Source organism: Triticum aestivum, chromosome 6B (genome assembly GCF_018294505.1).
Source record: "Triticum aestivum cultivar Chinese Spring chromosome 6B, IWGSC CS RefSeq v2.1, whole genome shotgun sequence".
Taxonomy (NCBI): Eukaryota; Viridiplantae; Streptophyta; class Magnoliopsida; order Poales; family Poaceae; genus Triticum; species Triticum aestivum.
In genome coordinates this window covers 402,865,747-402,890,290 of record NC_057810.1, presented here as the reverse complement: position 1 = coordinate 402,890,290, position 24,544 = coordinate 402,865,747, and the positions used below count along the sequence as shown (strand labels likewise).

Below are 24,544 nucleotides of genomic sequence, written 5' to 3'. Positions count from 1 at the left end.
AGAGACCATCTTCATCCTATGCCTCCCACGGATTGATAAACCTTAGGTCATCCACTTGAGGGAAATTTGCTACTGTCCTACAAACCTGTGTACTTGCAAGCCCAACAACGTCTACAAGAAGAAGGTTGTGTAGTAGACATCAAGCTCTTTTCTGGCGCCGTTGCCGGGGAGGTGAGTGCTTGAAGGTATATCTTTAGATCTTGCAACCGAATCTTTTTGTTTCTTGTTTTATCACTAGTTTAGTCTATAAAAGAAAACTACAAAAAATGGAATTGAGTTTGTCTCATACGCTTCATCTTTTTAATATCTTTCGTGAGTATGATGGAAAGGAAAATTGTGCTCAAGTGCTAGAAGAAGAATGCATTAAAATGCTTGGTACTAAATCTTTGAATGATGAGCATGATTGGAATGTTGTCAGTATGAAATCTTTGAATATCCGTAGTACTAATGATGATTGCACTAGTTATGATGAAAATGTCTCCTATAAGCATGTTTATTTTTGTGGAGTAGATTGGATTTGCATGGACACACCAAATAGGGAAAATAGATATTGCAAGAGGCATAAGTATTTAGAAACTAATTTGTTGCAAGAAAGACTTGATGATTGTGCTGAAAGATTCAATATTTTTCGTGCTCCTTGTGAACTTTGCAATGAACGTGGTCATTTAAATCTTCAATGCAAATCGTTTCATGACTGAATCGTGTCCCAAAATTGTGATAGCTTGATTACCCTTGGGCATCATAAATAGCTTAGTCTTCTTTTGGGGTATGAAGAAATGAAACATATAACCGAGGGTATTCCAAAATTTAATCTTGATAGATTTCTTGATTTTGATCTAGAGAAGATTTATATGTTTTGTGCGGTGAATTGCATTGAAAATCCTTATATTGCCAATTACCTAAAGAAAAGGAAGCAAATAGAAGATGAAGAGAATACTAATGAAAGGGAAGACACTTCCCAATATCCTCCTATTATTTCTTATGATGAATCAGGTAACGAGGAGGAGCTTTCTATTCAACCAATCTCGTCAATAAGGAGCTTAAAGAGGAAGGATGAACCCACACATAATGTGAAGAAGAAAAAGAAAATAAGAAGCAACAAAGGTAGAAAGGTATCCCTCCCAAATGATGTTGCTCCTACTACTCATTGGGATGATGATAATTGCTATACTATTGGTGCTATCCATATTTTTAATGATGAGAATGATTATGCTTATGATATGAAAGAGCCCAAGCTTGGGGAAGCTATGTTTGATGAGGATGAAATATTTGAGAATATATTTGCTGAAATTAATGTTTTTCCCTAGCTTGGGGATGCTATGTTTTATGAAGATGATATTTTTAGCATCCCAAGTTTTGATATGCAAAGTTGTTATGATGATAGCATGCCTCTTACCTATGATGATTATATTGATGAAAGTGGGTTTGGAAGAGTGTCAACTTTAGGAAGTAGTGATCCCACTATTTTGGAGGATGTTGAATTTTATTGTGATGAATACGAAAGTGGATTTGGAAGAGTGTCAACTTTATTTAGTGATTCCACTATCTTGGAAGAGGTTTCAATCGATTATGATGAGAACAAAGTTGCTACTTATGATGATTATTGTGATGAAAATTATGCTATAAAGAGTAGTGATGATTATATTTACAAATCTTGTCATGATTATAATTACCATTTTTCTGAACATTACTCTTTTAATGTGGAAACAATTTTTAGTGTTCAAGTCTCTTATGATACTCCCACTATTCCGAATAAGAATTTTGTGTGGAGAGTAGTAAATTTTCTATGCTTGTAGATCATGAAAAGGATGCTTTAGGTGCTGGTTATATTGTTGAATTCATTCATGATACTACTGAAAATTATTATGAGGGAGGAACATATGCTTGTAGTAATTGCAATAATGTCAAGTTTCCTCTCTATGTGTTGAAAATCTTGAAGCTATGCTTGTTTTACCTTCCTATGCTTGTTGATTATTGTTACCATAAGTTGTTTTCTCACAAAATCCCTATGCATAGGAAGTGGGTTAGGCTTAAATGTGCTAGTCATATGCTTCATGATGCTCCTGTTATGTTTCAATTCTTATCTTTTATGAGAGCATCATTGTCATCATCATGCCTAGCTAGAAAGGCATTAAAGAAAAGCGCTTGTTGGGAGACAACCCAACATTTATCCTTACTGTTTTTGTGTGTTCACATGATTATGCTACTGTAGTAATCATGTTTTATATCTTTTGTTTCAATAAAGTGCCAAGTAAGACCTTTAGGATAGCTTACGGTGATAGTTGTGTTGATCCTACTGAGAATCAGAAACTTTTGCACCCAGTAAATTAGTTTTGTTAATTCACAGAAACGTTCTTATGATATGATTCTTTTTTCTCTGGATTGGTATAGAAATTGCTTAGGACTTCCTAATTTGGTAATATTTTTGGAGTTCCATAAGTATACGTTTGATACAGATTACTACGGACTGTTCTATTTTTGAGAGATTCTGTTTTCTATGTGTTGTTTGCTTATTTTGATGCATCTATGGCTAGTATTAAGTGGTATGAACCATAGAGAAGTTGGAATACAGTAGATATTACACCAATATGAATTTAGAATGAGTTCATTACAGTACCTAAGTGGTGGTTTTATTTTCTTATACTAACGGAGTTTACGAGTTTTCTGTTGAGTTTTGTGTTGTGGAGTTTTCAAGTTTTGGGTAAGGATTCGATGGACTATGGATTAAGGAGTGGCAAGAGCCTAATCTTGGGGATGCCCAAGGCACCCCAAGGTAATATTCAAGGACAACCAAGAGCCTAAGCTTGGGGATGCCCCGGATGGCATCCCCTCTTTCGTCTTCGTTCATCGGTAACTTTACTTGGAGCTATATTTTTATTCACCACATGATATGTGTTTTGCTTGGAGCGTCATTTTGTTTTGTTAGTATTTGCTTGCTGTTATTTAGAATAATGTTTTCAATCTTTAGTTTCAATAAAAATGTCAAGGATAGCCTTTTCCATGCTTATTTTGCTAGTATACATGTTGCTGTTTGAAAACAGAGAGTTTACCGCTGTTGCAAAAATTCCCTAGAAAAGTCAGAGAATGATATAATGTTGAAACATTTTGCATAATAAGCTCTGATAAATTTAATACAGTGGGAATTTTATTTCATAATTTTTGGAGTTAGGAAGTATTGATACTCTTGCATTCTTTACAGACTATACTGTTTTGGCAGATTGCTGTTATGTTTGCATTGTTTGCATATGTTTGCTTGTTTAATGATTCTATTTGAGGACAGGAGTGTTAAATATGCAGTGGCATTTAGTATGCAATGTTGAATGATGATTTTAGTGATTTGCTACAGTAGAAAATGATAAGGTTTTGCATTGGTTTATACTAACCTATCTCACGAGTTCTTGTTGAGTTTGGTGTGGATGAAGCTTTTGATAAAAAGAGAAACCATGATATGAGAGGAATTAAGGAGACACAAAAGTTCAAGCTTGGGGATGCCCAAGGCACCCCAAGATAATATTTCAAGAAGTCTCAAGCATCTAAGCTTGGGGATGCCCCGGTAGGCATCCCACCTCTCTTCTTCAACAACTGTCGGTTAGTATCGGTTGAGCCTAAGTTTTTGCTTCTTCACATGAGTTGTGCTATCCTTGCAATGTCATTTTTTTTGCTTGCTGTTTGAATACAATACCAAGATCTGAAATTCTTTAATGAGAGAGAGTCTTCACATAGTTGCATAATTATTTAGCTACTCATTGATCTTCACTTATATCTTTTTGGAGTAGTTTGTCATTTACTCGTGTGCTTCACTTATATCCTATGAGTAAATTGTTGAATGAGTTGAATGTCATAAATCTGAAATTATATATGTCTCATTTGCCTATCCCATAGGGAGTAATGACTTCACATCTAAGAAGTAGAGGTTGTAAATTTATTGAAGGTTAGCAAGCATTGTATTGGTCATTTGAACAATTCATGAAAGAATATTGAAGGAAGAGAGATTCCACATATAAATTATCTATCCTAGACATCTTTTATAATTGGGAGCACTCATTAAGTATGACATGCTAAAGAGTTGATGTTGGACAAGGAAGATAACGTAATGGGTTAAGTTTTTGCACATCTCAGTTAAAGTATTGTTGTTTTATTGCCTGTTTCAGTATTTCGAAGAAAAAGGATATCAAACGGAGTCCAAACGGAATGAAACCTTCGGCAGCGTGATTTTTTGGAAGAATATGATCCTGGAGACTTGGAGTTCACGTCAGAAGATCCTCGAGGAGGCCAGGAGATAGGGGGCGCGCCCCCCTACTGGGCGCTCCCCCTGTCTCGTGGGCCCCTCGAGCACCTCCCGACCGACTTCTTTCACCTATATAGTCCCACGTACCCTAAAAACATCCACGACGAAGATAGATCGGGAGTTCCACCGCCGCAAGCCTCTGTAGCCACCAAAAACCTCTCGGGAGCCCGTTCCGGCACCCTGTCGGAGGGGGGAACCCATCACCGGTGGCCATCTTCATCATCCCGATGCTCTCCATGACGAGGAGGGAGTAGTTCACCCTCGGGGCTGAGGGTATGTACCAGTAGCTATGTGTTTTGATCTCTCTCTCTCTCTCTCGTGTTCTCTCTATGGCACGATCTTGATGTATCGCGAGCTTTGCTATTATAGTTGGATCTTATGATGTTTCTCCCCCTCTACTCTCTTGTGATGAATTGAGTTTCCCTCTTGAAGTTATCTTTCGGATTGAGTCTTTATTTGAGAACACTTGATGTATGTCTTGCCGTGTTTATCTGTGGTGACAATGGGATATCACGTGCCACTTGATGTATGTTTTGGTGACCAACTTGCGGGTTCCGCCCATGAACCTATGCATAGGGGTTGGCACATGTTTTCTTGACTCTCCGGTAGAAACTTTGGGGCACTCTTTGAAGTACTTTGTGCTGGTGGGATGAATCTGAGATTGTGTGATGCATATCGTATAATCATGCCCACGGATACTTGATGTGACAATGGAGTATCTAGTTAACATTAGGGTTTTGGTTGATTTGTGTCTTAAGGTGTTATTCTAGTACGAACTCTTGAATAGATTGATCCGAAAGAATAACTTTGAGGTGGTTTCGTACCCTACCATAATCTCTTCGTTTGTTCTCCGCTATTAGTGGCTTTGGAGTGACTCTTTGTTGCATGTTGAGGGATTGTTATATCATCTATCTATGTTATTATTGTTGAGAGAACTTGCACTAGTGAAAGTATGAACCATATGCCTTGTTTCCCATTATTGCAATACCGTTTACGCTCACTTTTATCATTAGTTACCTTGTTGTTTTTATATTTTCAGATTACAAAAACCTATATCTACTATCCATATTGCACTTGTATCACCATCTCTTCGCCAAACTAGTGCACCTATACAATTTACCATTGTATTGGGTGTGTTGGGGACACAAGAGACTCTTTGTTATTTGGTTGCAGGGTTGTTTGAGAGAGACCATCTTCATCCTACGCCTCCCACGGATTGTAAACCTTAGGTCATCCACTTGAGGGAAATTTGCTACTGTCCTACAAACCTGTGCACTTGCAGGCCCAACAACGTCTACAAGAAGAAGGTTGCGTAGTAGACATCAGCCCCCCACCCTCGTGGACAGGGTGTGGGCCCCCTGGCCTTGATTCTTTCGCTAGTATTTTTTACATTTTCCAAAACTTATCTCCGTGGATTTTCAGGTCATTGCGAGAACTTTTGTTTTCTGCACAATAAACAACACCATGGCAGTTCTGCTGAAAACAGGGTCACTCCGGGTTAGTTTCATTCAAATCATGCAAGTTAGAGTCCAAAACAAGGGCAAAACTGTTTGGAAAAGTAGATACGTTGGAGACATATCACGGGTTACTAGTTCCTGCCCCAGGCGTGTTGAAAAGGTTCCTCTCATCGTAAACCGGGGGTAACCGACTCACATGCCTTCTATTAAAGACAACGTTTGATGTGCCCCGGTCCAAGCTCAAACAAGAACTCTCTACCTAAAGTCGTCCTGCCTCCCTCTGCAAGGTGGCTCACTCCGTCGCCATCTGGGTGTTCTCTGCGTTTAGATCCTCCTTGGCTTGGGCTACCTCATCATGTAACATTGCAATGTCTGTGTTATGTTGTGTATGGATCTCCGGGGTTACCTCCGCCATCAACAATGTTGCTAGAGCCTCCAACAGATCAGATAAAACTTGAGCCGGCGGGCGCACAGGGCCTCCTGCCCCGGCTGCCATGCTACAGTTGAAGAATTCTGCCCTGGCTGTGTACCGGCCATGAAGATTGTAACCTGGTTTGGCGGCTCGCAGGGGTCCGGAATACTGTCACCATCGGAACAGTCCCCAAGTCCACCATCTTGAACCCAATACATGGAATTGCTCTCGCCGGTTGAGGACTCATCGCCTGAATAGACAGTCGTCTCACCACCGGATTCAGATCCTCCTTCCAGATCCACCCCTTGAGTAAAACCAACAAAGACATGCTTCGGGGCGGCTTGAACCTTGGTGGGTCGCACACGCCGAGCCGTCTCGACGATGTCGTTGCAGGTGTCCGGCTCAGCTTCCGACTCACCAATCTTGCCAATGAAGATGTGGATCGATGTGGAGCATCCTACGGACATCACCATGTCAAGAGTCCATTTGGCAAGTCACACGTGCGACATATACTTCACACACACAAAGGTGAATCATCTCCTTTACACGTGTTCACTTGACCCCGATGGTATACTACTTGACACTTCTCCCGTGTGCATGCATAGGTATTGCCGGAACTTCACGGATGTCGAGGAGGAGTGCGAGCGCAAGTGTACGTCTACACCATCCGTGAGGGAAGCATGGAAGATAATATGGAAGATAGGAGAAGAAGAAGACGGAGCATCTGCTGGAGCCAAGCCGGATGTCCGGAACACCGTCTGGATCATCCGAGCTCAGCTGGATCATCCGGACCCCACCCCGGATCGTCCGGGTAACTGCGCCGAAGACACGCGTAGGCTTCCACCTGAAGCCGGATCATCCGGGACTCCGTCCGGATCATCGGACCCCCGACCCCCGGATCATCCGGGACCCGTCCGGATCATCCGGCCTTGCCTGCGTGCATGACTTGGGCCGAGGCCTATGTACCCATTCCGCCCCCTCACTTACCCCTTCGTGGCTTAAACTATAAATAGACCTCCTCCTCCCCACTTTTAGGGTTAGCAAATATGATAGCTCATTTGTATGTGAGCTTTTCTCCTACCTATCTCTACTCTTGAGAGAGAGAGAGAGAGACTACTACTCCATTGGAGGCCAAGACCTCCATCTAGGAGAAGAGCCTACGTGATATCATCAAGACCTCCTCTTGGAGATGAACTTTACCTTATATATTTTCCTTTGTTGTTCATGTACCTTGTGGATCTTGTATGTTTGGTTGTCTAGTGGATGTGTGATTGGACTTGTTCTTGAGTGTTCCTCTCGTTTCCCCTCATGTTTTCCCTCGTGTTCTTCGTGTTTTTCGCGGGATCCCCTCTGTTTTGTGAAAGATCGGGCATCTAGGGTTCTACCCTACATCATTTTGGTATCATGAGCCACGTTTATCACGAATTTGGAGTCTCCCCCTTCGTTTTCTAGCCTTCTTTTGCTTGATTTCGTCCTAAATTCAAAAATCCCGAGAAAAAATAGCCCAATTGTTTTGGTAATTTGTTGGTTTTGATGATGTTTTGTTGATTTTGATCCATAGATTTGCTTGGTTTCAAGTGGATCTAGCATCCCCCATCTTTTCCTCACCTTCCATCCATGAAATCTCCGCAATTTTTGCCCCGAAATCATCCAATTTCTGCCCCAAAATTCATCCCCGAGAGGAAATCCCGAGCAGTTGACCTGCCCGGATCATCCGGAAGTACTCCCGGATCATCTGGATCCACCTGGATCAGCTGGACCATCTCCCCGGATGTCCGGACACACCACACGATAGAAATCCGGTTGACGAACCCGGATCATCCAGACATACTCCCGGATGTGCGGGTAACCCTGACACTGACTCGGCTGAAATTTTGTTTTGGCCATAACTAATTCATCCGGAGTCCGTTTTTGACGCTCTTTAGCTCGTTTTGAAGCTATTGACATGCCCCATCCTACAAAAATACATCCAACACCATTTGACTCCATTAAAGTTTTGGAACTTTGGCATCGTTTCCTAGGCCTTCCACCATATCATTCGCTACACCACCACCGACTTCCGCAACCTAACCCATTTGGTTCCCCATAGCATTAGTGGTTGCTTGAGTAGTGATTCAGGTCTCCTAAGGTGTGTCGGCTACTTAGGGACGGTTGCTTCTTATCCAATCACCACCACCATTTCCACATAACCTTGCCCACCATTCATTTCCACAAACCCAACTTAACCCAACCCAACTTAACCCAATTTTGTTTGAGCTTATTTGAGTTGTGGCTTGTGTCTCCTAAGGTGTTTCGGCTACTTAGGGACGACAACTTCAACTTCGACTCGCATAACCCATCATCCCACTTCCACATTGACAAGTGCAAAACCACCACCGCTTTCTGCTACCACCGTTTGACATTTGCCTTTGGATATTTTGAGTTTGCGGTTTTCCCGTTTCCTAAGGTGTTTCGGCTAATTAGGAATGGGCCGACTTCGGCAACACCGCCTCTCATCATCGCCAAGGACGGTAACCTCGATGACACCATTGTATATTCCCCTTGCAATTGCATTGATAACTCCTAGCCCATTTTGCGTCACTTGCCTATCGAGACTAGCCATTTGAGTATTGCCGATAACGTTACTTGTGCACATTAGTGATCTACACCTTCCATTGCGTACATACCATATCATATTGGTATCATCTTGGTATCATATCATCCCTTGTGTCACAAGATTGTTCCCGCATATACACAATTGCTATTTTGGTTTGTGCATTGTGTAAAAGTGGCCATACAGAAAAAAGAGAATACATTTTTAAACAAAAGAGAAAGAGCAAAGAAGCTTGTAAGCAATAGCCATAGCATCATACCACATTGCACTTAAGATTGTCATATCCGATCATCTTGAGAAGAACACCGGGAACCATACATACATAGCATACTTGGGATATAAGTTGCTACATTTTGCATCTTATAGGTTGTGCACAAGTGTCGTATCCGCCTATTGAGCAATCGTGCTAACGTCTCTCTTGAGTTGTGCAACACAAGCGTTTTTCATGGATTTCACATTTTGTGCTCATTCCTTGGTTGCACGGCCTCATTTATCTATTTTTGTGTGTGTTTCTGTGTGCCATTCATTGCTATTGGTCTGCTTGTTTCACTTGCGAATTTGTGAATCTCTTTCAACATTATTGACTCTTGTTAACATTTTGCATCAAATTTTTGTGCCACTATCCTAACCAAGCTACTCCATAAGATTTACTTGATAGGTGTGAGTGAACAAGTCCGGTACCAATTCCACTATTCGTTCATTTCACAATGAGTGAAACGGGATACATCCTCAAATTTGGGAAAAGGTAACTTGGTATTGTTTATCTCATTTCCTACTCACCTCTACTCGAGTCTTGTGATGGATAGGCAAAGCACACCTCTTTCGGTCTACAACAAGAACTACAAGTTCGATGCCACGAACAAATTGAACACCAAGATGGATGATCAAATGGAGGAGATCAACACCCTCATCAAGGCCTGCAAGCGATCTTCCTCATCTTCGAGAAGACGCTCTAGTGCACATTCTTCCGAACTACCATCTCCGGCAAGATCACAATCAGCATCGACACCAACAACGATGAGGACGTGAAGGTCAAGTGCTCAACACCCACAACCGCTCAACGACTTCACCATCTCCCTTGGCATCTTCGCCAAGTGACTTCAAGGCATCTTCACCTTTGGACAGGCGGCATCTTCGCCCACAAGTACCTCAAGAGAAGCTCCCCAAGCTCAAGTCCGCGACCTCCAGGGCCTACTATGACCTTGACACCGACCACGAGATTCCTTTCTATGGGATTCTAGAACCCAAGGAGTATCTCGAGTGGGAGCGTTTGATGGACGACTACCTCAAGCTACATCAAGTTCCTCCCCAAGATCAATGAAGTGCGCCACAAGAAACTTCCACGACTACGCCTCGACATGGTGGCTTCACACACCTTCGGAGAGCTACGACATGAGTTGGCCCAAGACAAAGAGAGCTTTGCGGCAAGAGTTCGTGCCTCCAACCTACACGAAACAACTTCTACGCCAATTGGAGAACACCATCCAAGGATCCAAGTCCAACAACATGTACTTCAAGGAGATGAAGAATGCCTTGCGACGAGCCGGCGTGGACGATCCCATTTTTATGAAGTTCCACTTCATGATGGGATTGCACAACGACATCTCCAAGACTATCTTCCTCGAGAACTACAAGTCCCTCGACGACTACTACATTGGTGCTCTCCAGGCAGAATAATAACTCATGAAGGCCAAGGCTTCTCCGCCCCAAACACACTTCATGACGACCAAGCTCCATGAGAACGAGCATGAGGATAGCACCACCATGATGTCCAAGCCCGACAAGCTACACGACTATGCTCCCAAGTTCGACTTCACCGATATCCCTCTTTGTGGCATTAATGATGCCGAGTCTACTTCGACTATTTTTCAAGACGGTGTGGTGACGAGTACAACTACGGAGACCCTCAAGGACCAAGCTTTGAAGGCGAGCAACAAGGCCGCGAGCAAGGATGATGTTTCCATCTTTGGAGGCAAGAGTGATGTTGTGCCATCTTCGGCCTTCATCCACGACGACGATGACGAGATGATCGAGCATGGGATTTTCCCTTCGGTCATGGAGGAGAGTGATGATGTGCCATCTTCGGCCTTCATCCACGGCGACGACGATGAGATGGTTGAGCATGGGATTCTCCATTCGACCACGGCGACGTATGATGACTTGAGTGACTTGTGCCACCATATTGAGAGTGAGAGTGACTTCACTACTAGCCCCATATATGACGAGTTGCCCCAATTCCCATGTGAGGCAAGCCACAACCCCCACCACTTGAGTGAGATGAGTGACTCCACCATATGTGAGATTGAGTGCACCTACTTTGAGGGAGTGTGTGAACCACCACATAGAGGTGGTGTGATAGTTGATAGGTCTTGTGGGGCCATTTGCATTTCTAACAACTTGACCTCTACCTCTATTATGTCTTCTCATTTGGTGCTAGGTCCCATTTATGATGACGCGCCGATCCTCGATGACTTCGTCCTCCCTTTGGACAAGACGATGGCCATGGTGGTATATGATGCACCCCCACATGGTTCCATCAAGATTAAGATGACCACCATTTGGTCTTTCCCACCTCACCTACACCACTTGAGTGGAATGAAAACGGTAACATAGGTGACGGTGATGCTCTAGTCCCACTAGTGGACATTCTTGACATTGATTGCTTGCATGATGTTGATCCACCTAGTACCATGCATCATGCTAGTATGATTTCCCCATGCGATGATTTGCCCATTTATGATGAGTATGATGATTCTCATGTGGAGTCTCTTAGTTGTGATGCCATGTTACATAGGATTTCTTGTCACAATTCTTTAGGTCACATCATGTTTGACAATCCGCTTGACTTGTCATATGCTATGCATGAGATCAACCATATGTCATATTTGCAATCTCTTCATAGTGACTATGCATATGCCATTAAAATAAACCCAATTTGCACATATGGCATAGATGACAAGCCCATGGTTATTGGCATTTTTTTGCGATGATATTGACATGCTCCCTTTGCATCATTTATCTTATATGCCATGCCATGACCACCTAGCTTCGGATATGCATTGTTTTGGATGTTGTCCATTTTCGCCATATGATGTTTCCGATATTGCTCATGAGGAGACCCCCGTAGTTTCCTCATACATGTTAGAAAATTTCGACCAATCCCATCCATTTCATGATCCCAATAATTGTGTGCACCATATGCTCCACATGAATAAACATGCTATTGATGTGCCATATACTTGCATTCTCAATTTGTGCCCCCATCGTGTTATAAAACAATAACTATTCTTTCATGATGGATGACATGTCCTTATACCATGCATCAAATTTCTTTGAGCGATGCTTATCTTGTGCTAACTCACACATGCACATACACATCATGATGGATGATGTGTACATTTACCACGCGCATAATTTCTTTGGTTTGTGTCTCTTTTGTGTAGGTACCCATGAATATTTGTCAACCTCACAATCCCATGAGTTGACAAAACGAGCTCTAGAGAGCAATGATGATTTGGGATCCCATGGATTGTCTTTCCCACCGCTCTCTTCGCAAAGTCTCCGCGCATTCATTCTACATGGCCCTCACTTGGCTATGGGTTATTATCCATTACAGATTATATGCCCATCTTGCCATGTTCACTTTGCATGATATGCTTATTCCTATGCCATTGCCATGCAATTGTGACCCATGCTTTGCATTACACATGATGATTCATCCTAGTACTCGTATGTGTATTTGCAAGCTTGGTGGAGATATTGCTTGTTGTTGCCATGTTCCATTTGTGACCCACCCCTATGATGATACTATGATCTTGCTTTGTGTTCGTGCTTGCCATATGTCATGTGCATTGTCTATGCCTATTATTTGTTCACATGACATAATTGCGCTGATTTCCTCTAGTGTGTTGCATCTTCGCCACTAGTTTGCACGACATGATTGATTTGGTTGTTTTGTGTATTGCATCACCGATGATCCATAGTTGCTCATTTCATGCGGTTGACGACAACCATTTCCATGATTTGCACATGATTGTTCTTGCTTCTTGTCATATATCTCCATGTGTTGCCTCTCTCATGCTAGGTGATTTGGCATGTATTGAGTGCAACAATGTCTTCAATCTTTCTAATGGGATTGCCCCCATAGCATTCTCACATATATTTGGAGGTTTTGCCATATTTCTTATGAAGCATGCTTGTCTTACCTCTTTGCACCATATGACTAGTGACATGAATATACACATTGTTGCATCATATTGTTCATGCACTTTTGCTTCTAATGGTTATGTGCAAGAGAAGAGAACCATCATGATGGATGATGTGTTTATCTACCTTGCGCATACGTTTTTTGTTTTGTTGTGTGCATGTGTAGGTTACTTGGACCTCGTGTCGACTTCCACTTCATGTGAGTTGACTATTCGAGCTCTTGAGAGCGAGCCTCATACATTCTACCACTTCGACATTGTGAAGAATGCACAGGACATGCTTTCAAGGTGACATCCTTCTTGAGCTTGGATATTGTGGATCACACTTCATGTACTGCTTGCACCATTTGCATGCATGTTCGAGATATTGCTTTCACCCATGATTGCCACATTTCCATGCCTCATGACATATATACCTTGTGTGTTGGATCCAATTCTTAGATTCCTTGCTACTATCATATGCTTGGTTGCACCAATGTCATTTCTTCACATATGACATGTCCCATTGATTGCTACATGCTTGCCTTGATTGCCTCACACATGATGAACAATTGCTCTTTCTATTGTGTTGAGTGCCACACTATTTTCACTACACCCTATGCATGTTATGCTTGGATTGTCTTGCACTTGACCCATGTGTTTAGACACTTCATTTTCTTTGGTGTTGTGAATAATTCTTATGCCTACCATAGACCTTGCATTGAGAAATTTGTGAATGCTTGCTACGACCTCGAGGTCGATGCTTATCTCTTCTCACACCTATTTGCATCACTACCTCACATTTGCATACTTGTCCCCATGATATCTTTGCTTGTGCTCGATTGATATGCTTACATGCCATGTCACAATCCTTTGTCACAACCTATGCTATGCTTGATGACGGCACTTGTTTGGTGAATCACCTCTTGAATGCTTGGGTTTGCACTAACGCTAACCACATTTGTTTTTCCAATTATTTGTTGTCCTTGCTCCTTTTGAAGGAATCACGAGACGGTGCGACATTGTAGAGTGCCCATTTTGAGTTTCAAGATGACGAGAACTTGGTGATCGACCACTCCTACACGGCGATGCCATCTCTTTCCCATGGTGATTTGGTTTTCGATCCGAGGTCGGATCTTTTCCAAGAGGGAGGGATGATGCGGAGCATCCTACGGACATCACCATGTCAAGAGTCCATTTGGCAAGTGATACGTGGGACATCTATTTCACACACACAAAGGTGAATCATCTCCTTTACACGTGTTCACTTGACCCCTTTGAGGATGGTATACTACTTGACACTTCTCCCGTGTGCATGCATAGGTATTGTCGGAACTTCACGGATGTCGAGGAGTGCGAGCGCAAGTGTACGTCTACACCATCCGCGAGGGAAGCATGGAAGAGAAGACGGGATAAAGGAGAAGAAGAAGACGGAGCGGCTGTTGGAGCCAAGCCGGACGTCCGGACCGCCGTCCGGATCATCCGGGCTCAGCCGGATCATCTGGACCCCACCCCAGATCATCCGGGTAACTGCACTGAAGACACCCGTAGGCTTCCACCTGAAGCCGGATCATCCGGGACTCCGTCCGGATCATCGGACCCCCGACCCCCGGATCATCCGGGACCCCGTCCGGATCATCCGGCCTTGCCTGCGTGCATGACTTGGGCCGAGGCCCATGTACCCATTCTGCCCCTCACTTACCCCTTCGTGGCTTAGACCATAAATAGACCTCCTCCTCCCCATTTTTAGGGTTAACAAATATGATAGCTTATTTGTATGTGAGCTTTGCTCCTATCTATCTCTACTCTTAAGAGAGAGAGACTACTACTCCATTGGAGGCCAAGACCTCCATCTAGGAGAAGATCCTACGGGATATCATCAAGACCCCCTCACGGGAGGACCCCCCATCAAAACCTCTTCTTGGAGATGAACTTTACCTTGTATCTTTTCCTTTATTGTTCATGTACCTTGTGGATCTTGTGTGTTTGGTTGTCTAGTGGATGTGTGATTGGACTTGTTCTTGAGTGTTCCTCTCGTTTCTCCTCGTGTTTCCCCTTTGTGTTCTTCGTGTTCTTCGCGGGATCCCCTCCGTTTCGTGAAAGATCGGGCATCTAGAGTTCTACCCTACATCATGGATTCCACCGAAGGGGACCCGGTCCCCGTACTCGATTGAGCCGACCTTAAGGCCCCAGCCCGCGTCGTCGATGTAGAGCTTGTCGCGACGACTCTTGGTCATCCGTCCCACAGCGTACCCCTTGAGCCCTGCGAAGCTGCCATTCAAGAACTCGAAACCACCGTGCGCTGGCCCCACGGTGGGCGCCAACTGTCGTGGAATTGTCACGACAGATGTCCTAGCATGAGGACTTAGGTGTGGAGCCATCACGACGTAGTTAGCTTGAAGGGGTTAAAATGGGACAAGGGGCACAAAGAGTTAACCCAGGTTCGGCCCCTCGCAACGAGGTAAAGGCACACTCCTGCTTTAAGTTGTATGGCTTGAGTTTCGATTACCAGGGAGCGAATACGCTTGACCTAGTTCTCGACTTGTTGTTTCTTGTCTTAACCCGCCGCCGGGTCACCCCTTTATATACACAGGCTGATGCCCGACGGCTTATAGAGTCCCAGCCGGCTCATACACAACGTGTTCGGCTCGGTGACAGAACTACACTTTTCTTAACATACAAGTTAAAAAGATGGCCATTTATGCCCGTGGGCCTCAAGTCTCCTCCGGGTCTTGGGCCTTCAATAAGCTTGTTTCATGAACCGCCATCTTCAACATCTTCTTGAGACTTCTCATTATGAGCAGCCAGTGATATGACCCGGCCCCTCCTGGAAGGGGCATACCCAATAGTCATGTCCCCAACATGCCGGCTCAGTCTTTCGGAGGTGCTCATAGGGGGTAGGGTGTGCGTGTGTGCGTTCTTAGGGGTGAGTGTATGCACATGTATATGAGCACTTGTGTCTGTATTTGATGTTAAAAGGAAAAAAAACCTTGGCAGGACTAAGTGGGCTGTGGGGGACTCCCATTTTCAGTCCCATCTGCAACCTGATGTCACCTTGTGCCCTTGGGTACCCAACAACACAAATATTAGAGGCAAAAAAAAAAAAGTTGGCTGAGGAAACGCAGACCGTCAGATCCAGATGGATGGCCAAATGGGAAGAGGAGGAACCGCAGACCTGGCCCTGGGTGGAGGCCAAGAGTCTCTGTGCACGTTGCCACCCTTTTTTCTCCCTTTCCCATCCCCATCTTTCGTCCAGCCCTCCCCGCCCCCCCCCCCCTCTCGCCGCGGACCCCATCCGCCCCCCGCCGCCGCCGCCGCCGCCGTTGACACTACCCGCGAATCTCCTTCTTCCGGTACACTCCTCACCGTCGCTTTCCCTCTACCCGATCCGATCTCGCTCCTCTCGATTTCGCGGTTCCTGAATTATCCCCGATTCGATCGGAGACCATCGGGCGTGGCGTTCTGTGCTTTGTTGGTCGATCCATCGATTCGCGATGCATGAGCGCTTATTCTGCCTAGTCTGTGAAAACTAATGCATGCTTGCTTGGTCGAATCGACGCGCCTGCGTAGATATCTGGAGTCACCTGGAGTATAGGTTTGATTGTTGTTTTTGCCTTTCAGAGTGGCGGAGAGGAGGCATGGCACTCCGGAGGCTGCTTCAGGGGATTGTCCTACCGCGGACGACGGGCCGGCATGTTGGGGCATCGTTTTCCACGGAGGCTGGGGAGACTATCCGCGCAACCCTGTTTCCCGGTGATGGCATCGGGCCTGAGATCGCCGAGTCGGTCAAGCAGGTAGAGGATTTTGTTTCTCTTGGGTGTCGTATTTGTGTGATAGACTCATGTATGATTTCTTACCACAACTTGGTCTGCTTTTCTGTTTCCTTATGATGTAGAAATGTCTTTATACTTGATTTGATCAAGGTTTGAAGCTACGCCAACAAGGGCATATCGTTAATGCTGAGCTCTACAGAAGTTTTTAGTGGTTGGCCTCCCTAGATGGCTAGTGACATCTCTTGCAATTTCCCTGGCCCCATGCAATTTTAAGTTTAGCAAGAAAGGTAGAAGATTTTCCTTATGTTTGATACGATATTAACAGGTGTGAGTTTTATCCTCACACCCAGCATAATTATCTGTTCCTAAATATAAGACATTTTGGCAGTTCAATTTTAACTGCCAAAACGTCTTACATTTAGAAACCGAGGGAGTAGTAACTAGCCCACGCGTTGCTACGGGACTACAAAATAATTGGAGTTGTGTCGGATTTGTATACAGCAATCAATGGACTTGCAACAGTTCAAAGAAAAACTCAAGCAAGCACGCAACACTGCACCTGTAAGTGCGCACGGACCGTGGAAACACTGACATGTACTTATATATACTTTCTCACTCAGAACATGAGTGAGCTGGTCGCTTGCTGGTTTGATTAAGCTGGGTGTAGACGCAGGTGTGCGTTTTTTGCTGTTTCATCTGTACTATTTTTTTTTTGGCGGTGCAACAACGATTGGATTGGGCGGGGAGGGACTGCAGGTGCAGGGTGAGGCTAGGGGATGCACATCATGGATGGTAGGGGGAGTGTGTGTGTGTGTGTGTGTGTGTGTGTGTGTGTGTGTGTGTGCAGCGTCAAAGTCACGGTGCAAGGAGTCCGTGACAGGTTAAGGTAGAAGTGAGATTGGATGGGGTGGCAGAGGGTATTTTCACGTTGTGAATCGTGGGACAGAGGAAACGTACGGAGAGGAAAGGAGCAAGAGAGCACAAACCGCTCTCGAGGACTGGGGGAGGCGGTGGTATGGAGAAATTGGTGGGAGGGGAGCACATACGAGGGGAGGGGAGCACATACGAGGGGAGGGGAGGTCTAACCATGATGACAACGATGGCAGACTACCCTTCAATAGTAAAGATGATTTATTCTTTTGCAGAAAGCCGGACTTCTGTCTGTTCAGAATTTGGGGCACAGTTGAATTTGCTTGTATTTCTGGGAAAACCCTGTTTCACTTTGGAACTTTGTGTCATTTGTGTAACTTGGTTATGCTATTGTTTTGATTTTTGGCTTCTTTTTTTGCAACAGAATGGCTATTGGGATTTCAGTAATATTTCTGAATAATTACCTTGGATGCTCCTGTCATTCTAGAAAGTTCAGAATATGCATCTTTGCCAATTTTGATCTGAAATAACTCATATACATTGCTCATTCATAATGTGTGGATATCTACTCCATGTCTACATTGACATTCATTCTGTTGTATCTGTATACTGAACCCAGGATGATCAAAGGTTCAAAGCCAATAGGTGAGAGGTGGTATGTCCTTAAGTTGCCTTAGATGCTTAAAAATCATTGTGGACAAGAACATAAGAATTATTTTTTCTGTAATATGCAATCGACAAAGATGTCATGCAGAAAAGGAACAAGTGACTGATATCTTGGGGATTGGATCAACTAGAAACTTTTTGAAGGAACAGTATCTGTACTGCATTTATATAGTTTTAGATTTTTTACAAAGATCCGCTAGAACCTTATTTCCTATCAAGACCTTGTTTGCTGGTTGATGACATGCCAGCTGCTCACTGGTATCCCCTTTGGTAGATGCATATAAAGCTATTATTAGTAACAAATCAAATCACTAGTATATTTTTGCTATTAAAACATCACTACACCAATATATTTTTGTACAAACTAAATTAATTTGCCAGCATCAAAATTCTAGCTACCAGGTTGGACAATACATCTGCACATCTACTGCAAAACATTCTGAGGTCAGATGCGGCTGGGATTTTCATCTCACGTTAAAATCAGGACGAGCAGCCGGAAAACACAGATTTCAAAGAGCTCGAAGGTAAGGATGCAGGCGATCTTGAGCTTGTTGGTGGATCTTAACAAGGGGTTCGGCTGGCGTCCTTGACTCATGTCGTTCAGAGGGGAGGGGCTGAAGCTTGCAACCATCTCCAGTTATGGATTTGAGAGGGAGGGGTACCCTAACATTGTGGAGGTGAGGGAGATGGGAGTGGAGATGAGTTGGGGATGGGCAATTTTAGATGGTGGCTGCCTGCTGGATTAGTTGCTATCAGAGTTGTCGGGCCAGGCCAGGCTTGTTGGAGTGGTGAAGTCAAAGCCTGAGCTGCCCCGCCTGTCTTTTGCGCCAGGCTGCCCATCTGTTTTTAAATTGCAGTGACATGATCGTCTCTCTTATCTTGAACTTCGATACATGGTTCCAGCTATCTGAAGCTAATTGCTTTACCTGTAAACTGTACTTTTGCAACTGAGTTTTGCAAGAATACTGCTACTAAGATGAGTGTTATTAAATTCACGGACAAAACTCATTCATGCATGATTTCTTTGAAGGTAGCTTGTTCTACTTCTGTACTTCTAATCTTTTCTTTTGCTGTTTCAGGTATTCAATGTTGCAGGTGTACCGATAGAATGGGAAGAACATTATGTTGGTACGGAAGTTGATCCCAGAACAGAGAGCTTTTTGACATGGGAGAGCCTGGAGTCTGTGCGTAGAAACAAAGTTGGCTTGAAAGGTCCTATGGCTACACCTATTGGAAAAGGCCACCGTTCTTTGAATCTTACATTAAGGAAAGAACTTGGACTCTACGCCAATGTCAGACCTTGCAACAGCCTCCCAGGCTACAAGACTAGATATGATGATGTGAACCTTGTGACAATCCGTGAAAATACTGAAGGAGAGTATAGTGGCCTTGAGCATCAGGTATGGTGTATTCATTCCTAAAGATAGTTTTTTTTCCCATTGTTCTTGTTAGTCATGAGCTGAGCTGGTTTTGAGATCTTATGGGTTTCAGCTCTAGCCTACCCCAACTTGTTTGGGAGACTAAAGGCTTGCTGGTTCTTCTTGTTCTTGTTAGTCATGGCACAGTTCTTTTTCTTCAGGTTGTGAGGGGTGTTGTGGAAAGTTTGAAAATTATTACCCGCCAAGCAAGTTTGAGAGTGGCAGAGTATGCTTTCCATTATGCCAAAGCCAATGGCAGGGAGAGGGTCTCTGCGATACATAAAGCTAATATCATGAGGAAAACAGACGGACTTTTCCTCAAGGTTTGATGGCTACACCCCTGTTCCTTCTTGTTGATGCTATCTGTTCCCCATTTTCATTTGTCTTGAGAGCTAACTCATGGTTATTTTATATGTACACTTTTAGTGTTGCCGTGAAGTAGCTGAGAAGTACCCTGAAATCACATATGAGGAAGTCATTATTGACAATTGCTGCATGACAGTATGTTGATCTGTCAACACTGAAACTTCGCACTTGTTAATTTCACCGTTTGCACACTTGATAATCATGTACTGAAAGTATGCCATTTACTTCTATAACATCACTGAGTATGAACTGCATCCTCTTGCAGCTCGTGAAGAATCCTGGTACATTTGATGTATTAGTGATGCCAAATCTGTATGGTGACATTATTAGTGATCTATGTGCTGGTTTGATCGGAGGATTGGGCTTAACTCCCAGGTAGAGATTTTTATCTTCACGAGTCGATTTACTGTGTTTTTTAGACGATATCAACTAACTATTGTTTATTCCCCAGCTGCAACATTGGTGAAGGTGGCATTTGTCTGGCAGAGGCTGTTCATGGTTCTGCACCTGATATCTCTGGCAAGGTAAAGTGGTCTTAAATATCTACCATATGAGATTTCTCAGTATGTACATGTTCATGATGTTTTAATTGATGGGTTTCTGGCTTTGTTCCTTATGTGCATATGAAACCAAAGTTCTCTCGTGATGTCTAGACAGTCTTCATGATGTCCCTTTGTCGACTGAATGATATTCGATTGCCTGCAGAACCTTGCAAACCCAACTGCTCTTATGTTGAGTGCTGTTATGATGTTGCGCCACTTGCAATTCAATGACCAAGCAGACCGGATCCACAATGCCATCCTCCAGACAATTGCCGAGGGGAAGTACAGAACCGCTGATCTTGGTGGGAAGTCATCAACATCAGACTACACAAAAGCAGTTTGCGATCATATCTGAGCACCAGCTGCTCTTTCTCTCGATTATTTGCCTCCCACCTAATTTTGTTGCATACCAGGAGCTTTAGCCTGAGTAGGTTAAGTGGCAGGCACCTCGATTTCCTTGGGTGTTAAGACACCATTTAAGGCTCCTGAATAATTCTCGCATTCTTGTCCTTGGAAAAGTTTTACCAGCATTGCAGTCAAGCTGAAGAATCGTATGTAATAATCATTGGCAGCATCAGCGCATATAATTTGTTCGTTCTAGTTCTTAGAGAACAGGATTTTGATCTTTCTTTTGCTTTTTGTCATGGTATTACCGTCCTCGTTGTGCTCAACAAGGTCAGTTAACAAAACTTAGTGATCTTACTTCACTTTAGATTCAAACTAACTAAAACTTGAATTTCATCCTACTTGTCACAACATTTGGTACCCGTAGGATGCATGCTTGCCTACTTGACCACCTTGTCATCCTTGTTGACAAGCTTTAATTGGGCTACATCGTTAACACGTAAAACATTATTGGTGTTCGGAGATTTGAGCTAAGAGCCTTTTCTTGAACTTGACATTTATGGGATTGGGTAACTTCTTGGGTAATCTTGGATGGTCTTCCCTCTTCTCATACATGCAATCTTCGGAGAAGTGCCCCCTTCAATCATCGATGGGAGGGGTGCCTGATAATTGGAAGGGGTGCTTCTAAGGGCATTTTAACGCTAACTTGCAAATTTGTTTTGGCGTCCGCTTGTGGACAGGGGTCCGTGGACAATGATGTCAGAGGCTGTCATCCAATGCTATCTTGTATATGTCCGAATGTATAGGGTAATTTGGAATTCGAATAAAAGTCTGATACATAGCACACGCTCCATCACACCAGCGTCAGATCACATGCCCGATCACATAAAAAAAGAGGCAAGTATGCTTAGGTTTAAACATGCCCGATGACAAAAGAATATCTGCCAGATAGTTTGTGCAAAAAAAAGAGATGTTTTTGACCGGCAATCCAACCCTCCTCCACGCTCAAGGTGTCCGGTGCTTCCAACTCCACATGTTGCCGCTGCAACATCTTGTACCGGACGGCTTGTAGATCATTTTTACGTCGGCATCCAAAGACTACACCTTAAAGGACAACATCTAGGCGTCCTCTGCATCGACAACAATCTTCACCTTCTTTTCTTTGAGCTTTGCCTTCTTCCCCTCGAGCATGGTTGATGTGGAGCATCCTTCAGTCATCCCCATGGACACGGCATCATCACCCAAGGCACCAAGTAAACCGACGACTAGGGTGTTGGGGGAACGTTGCATGGAAAACAAAATTTTTCTACACACAGGCAAGATCTATCCATGGAGATGCATAGCTACGAAAGGAGGAGAACATTTTCATACCCTTGAAGATCGCTAAGTGGAAGCGTTTATCACGCAATTGATGTAGTCGTACTCTTCGCGATCCGATCACGATCAACCGATCTAGTGCTATTCTAGTGGATCTCATGTATGCTATTCTAGTGGATGTGTGATTTGAGTTTTGTTTGAGTGATTCCTCTTGTTGTTCTCCCCCCTCTTACCCCTCCAAGTATGAAAAGATCATCAATTAGGGTTCCCCTACATCATCTTGGATCAGAGCAAGGTTGATTCACATCTCGGAGTCCCTACCCCCACTTTCTAGCCTAATGTTTGTGTGTTTTTGCCTAATTTCAAAAATCCCCTAAAAAAGTCATACCAAATTTTTGTGATTTGTTGGTTTTGATGATGTTTTGTTGATTTTGATCCATTTTTGGAGTTTTATAGGTGGATGTAGCTCCCACACCATATCCCACCATCCCCACCGTGAAATCTCCCCCAAAATCGCCAAAAAATTTCTTTCTCCCCAAATTTTCGTGTTCATCCCGAGCCAAATTTTCCACGGTTTGACCTGCCCGGACAATCGGTATGAGCTCCCGGAGGTTGCACGGACGATCCGGAACCCCTCCCGGATCATCTGGCTTTGGCTGTCAAAACTGAAAAATAGCCAACTCCACCACTCTCTTTCGCATACAAAGCCATCTTTCCCCACTATTATCCTTGCACAAACACCCCAATGCACCCATAGCAACCACGTTTTTCGGTACAACTGATTTTTGCAAGTTTTTCTTGAGATTTTGAGTTGCGGTTTCTGTTTCCTAGGGTGTTTCGGCTAACTAGGAACGGTTCGACGTCAACACCACCGACACTCATCATCGCCATGGACTCGACATCGACAATGATCGCATCACCATTTGACACCCCCACTGTAAGCAAGGACGTTAACTTCGTCAACATCTTAGCATACTCCCTTGCCACTGCATTGTTAACCTCGAGCCATTTTGCGTCACTTGCCTACCGAGACTAGCTGTTGAGTATTACCGGGCCACGATACTTGTGCACTTTAGTGATACGCATTCCGTATAGCTTTCATTGCATGCATATGTTATCATATCATCTCTTGTGTCATCAAATTGTTCCTACATATACATAATTGCTATCTTGTTTGACATTGCGCATAGTGGCCATATCACAGAGAGAGAGAGAGAGAGAGAGAGAGAGAGAGAGAGAGAGAGCTTTTAAGCCAAGAGACAAACAAAGAGCTTGTAAGAAATAGCCATAGCATCACACCACATTGCATAACATATTGACATCATTGATCATCCTCGATCATTGTGTGCGAGTTCACCGGGAACCATACATGTTGGGGAATGTTGCATGAAAAAAAAATTCTACGCATACGCAAGATCTATCCATGGAGATGCATAGCTACGAGAGGGGGAGAGCATCTTCATACCCTTGAAGATCGCTAAACGGAAGCGTTTATCAACGCGGTTGATGTAGTCCTACACCTTCACGATCCGTCCCGATCAAGTACGGGACATACGACACCTCCACGTTCATCACACATTCAACTTGATGACGTCCTCGCCTTATTCATCTAGCAAGACGGGCAAAATAGTAAATGAGTTCCGGCAACACGACGGCGTGGTGACGGTGTTGATGAAGAACAATCTCCACAGGGCTTCGCCAAGCACAACGGAAACTATGATGGAGGATGAACTAGAGGGGACGGAGTTGCCGACACATGGCTTGGTGAATCTTGATGTGTCTTGGGTGCTAGCCCTGCCCCTCTATTTATATGTTGAGCCTTGGGGGTCGAAATTTGGAGTAAAAGCCTCCTCAAAGTCAGTTTTTTCCTGAAAGGAAAGAGTCCTTCTCGGACTCCAGGGCCAGACGCCAGGGTTCCCGGCGTCTGGGACCAGACGCCAGGGTCCCCGGCGTCTGGCCTCTGGTCTCTGCAAAACTCCCATTTGCACTTTCCATAAGCCTCATGGGCTTTCCCCTTTGGCCCAAATAAAGTGTTCTCGTACACAAACATTTCAGGAAACATCCGGAACCCCTTCCAGTGAATTCCAAAACCCTTCCGGAGATCAAACACTATTACCCCATATATCAAACTTCACGTCCAGACTATTCCGAAGCTCCTCGTCATGTTCATGATCACATCCGGGACTCCGAACAACACTCGGTAACCAACATACATAACTCATATAATACTATATCATCAATGAACGTTAAGCGTGCGGACCCTACGGGTTCGAGAATGATGCAGACATGACCGAGACTCTTCTTCGGTCAATA

At 44.0% G+C, this 24,544-nt stretch overlaps 1 protein-coding gene across 1 annotated transcript; it reads left to right on the top strand.

Annotated features, from left to right (window-relative positions):
- Window positions 1-16,061: 16,061 nt before the first annotated feature.
- On the top strand, window positions 16,062-21,176 carry LOC123137280 (isocitrate dehydrogenase [NAD] catalytic subunit 5, mitochondrial). The gene is made up of 8 exons (XM_044556975.1): window positions 16,062-16,287; window positions 16,556-16,728; window positions 19,323-19,643; window positions 19,823-19,984; window positions 20,088-20,162; window positions 20,293-20,402; window positions 20,479-20,551; window positions 20,733-21,176. Exons 1-8 carry the CDS (start codon window positions 16,074-16,076, stop codon window positions 20,922-20,924), a joined length of 1,320 nt encoding a protein of 439 aa, XP_044412910.1. The 5' UTR covers window positions 16,062-16,073; the 3' UTR covers window positions 20,925-21,176.
- Window positions 21,177-24,544: the final 3,368 nt, after the last annotated feature.

What these genes read in the sequence shown, in the direction of transcription:
- LOC123137280 (XM_044556975.1), top strand. Translation starts at nt 16,074, where the DNA reads ATGGATGGCCAAATGGGAAGAGGAGGAACCGCAGACCTGGCCCTGGGT. An exon ending in TCGCCGAGTCGGTCAAGCAG is followed by an intron (nt 16,729 to 19,322) that starts GTAGAGGATTTT and finishes TTGCTGTTTCAG; the next exon opens with GTATTCAATGTTGCAGGTGT. An exon ending in ATAGTGGCCTTGAGCATCAG is followed by an intron (nt 19,644 to 19,822) that starts GTATGGTGTATT and finishes CTTTTTCTTCAG; the next exon opens with GTTGTGAGGGGTGTTGTGGA.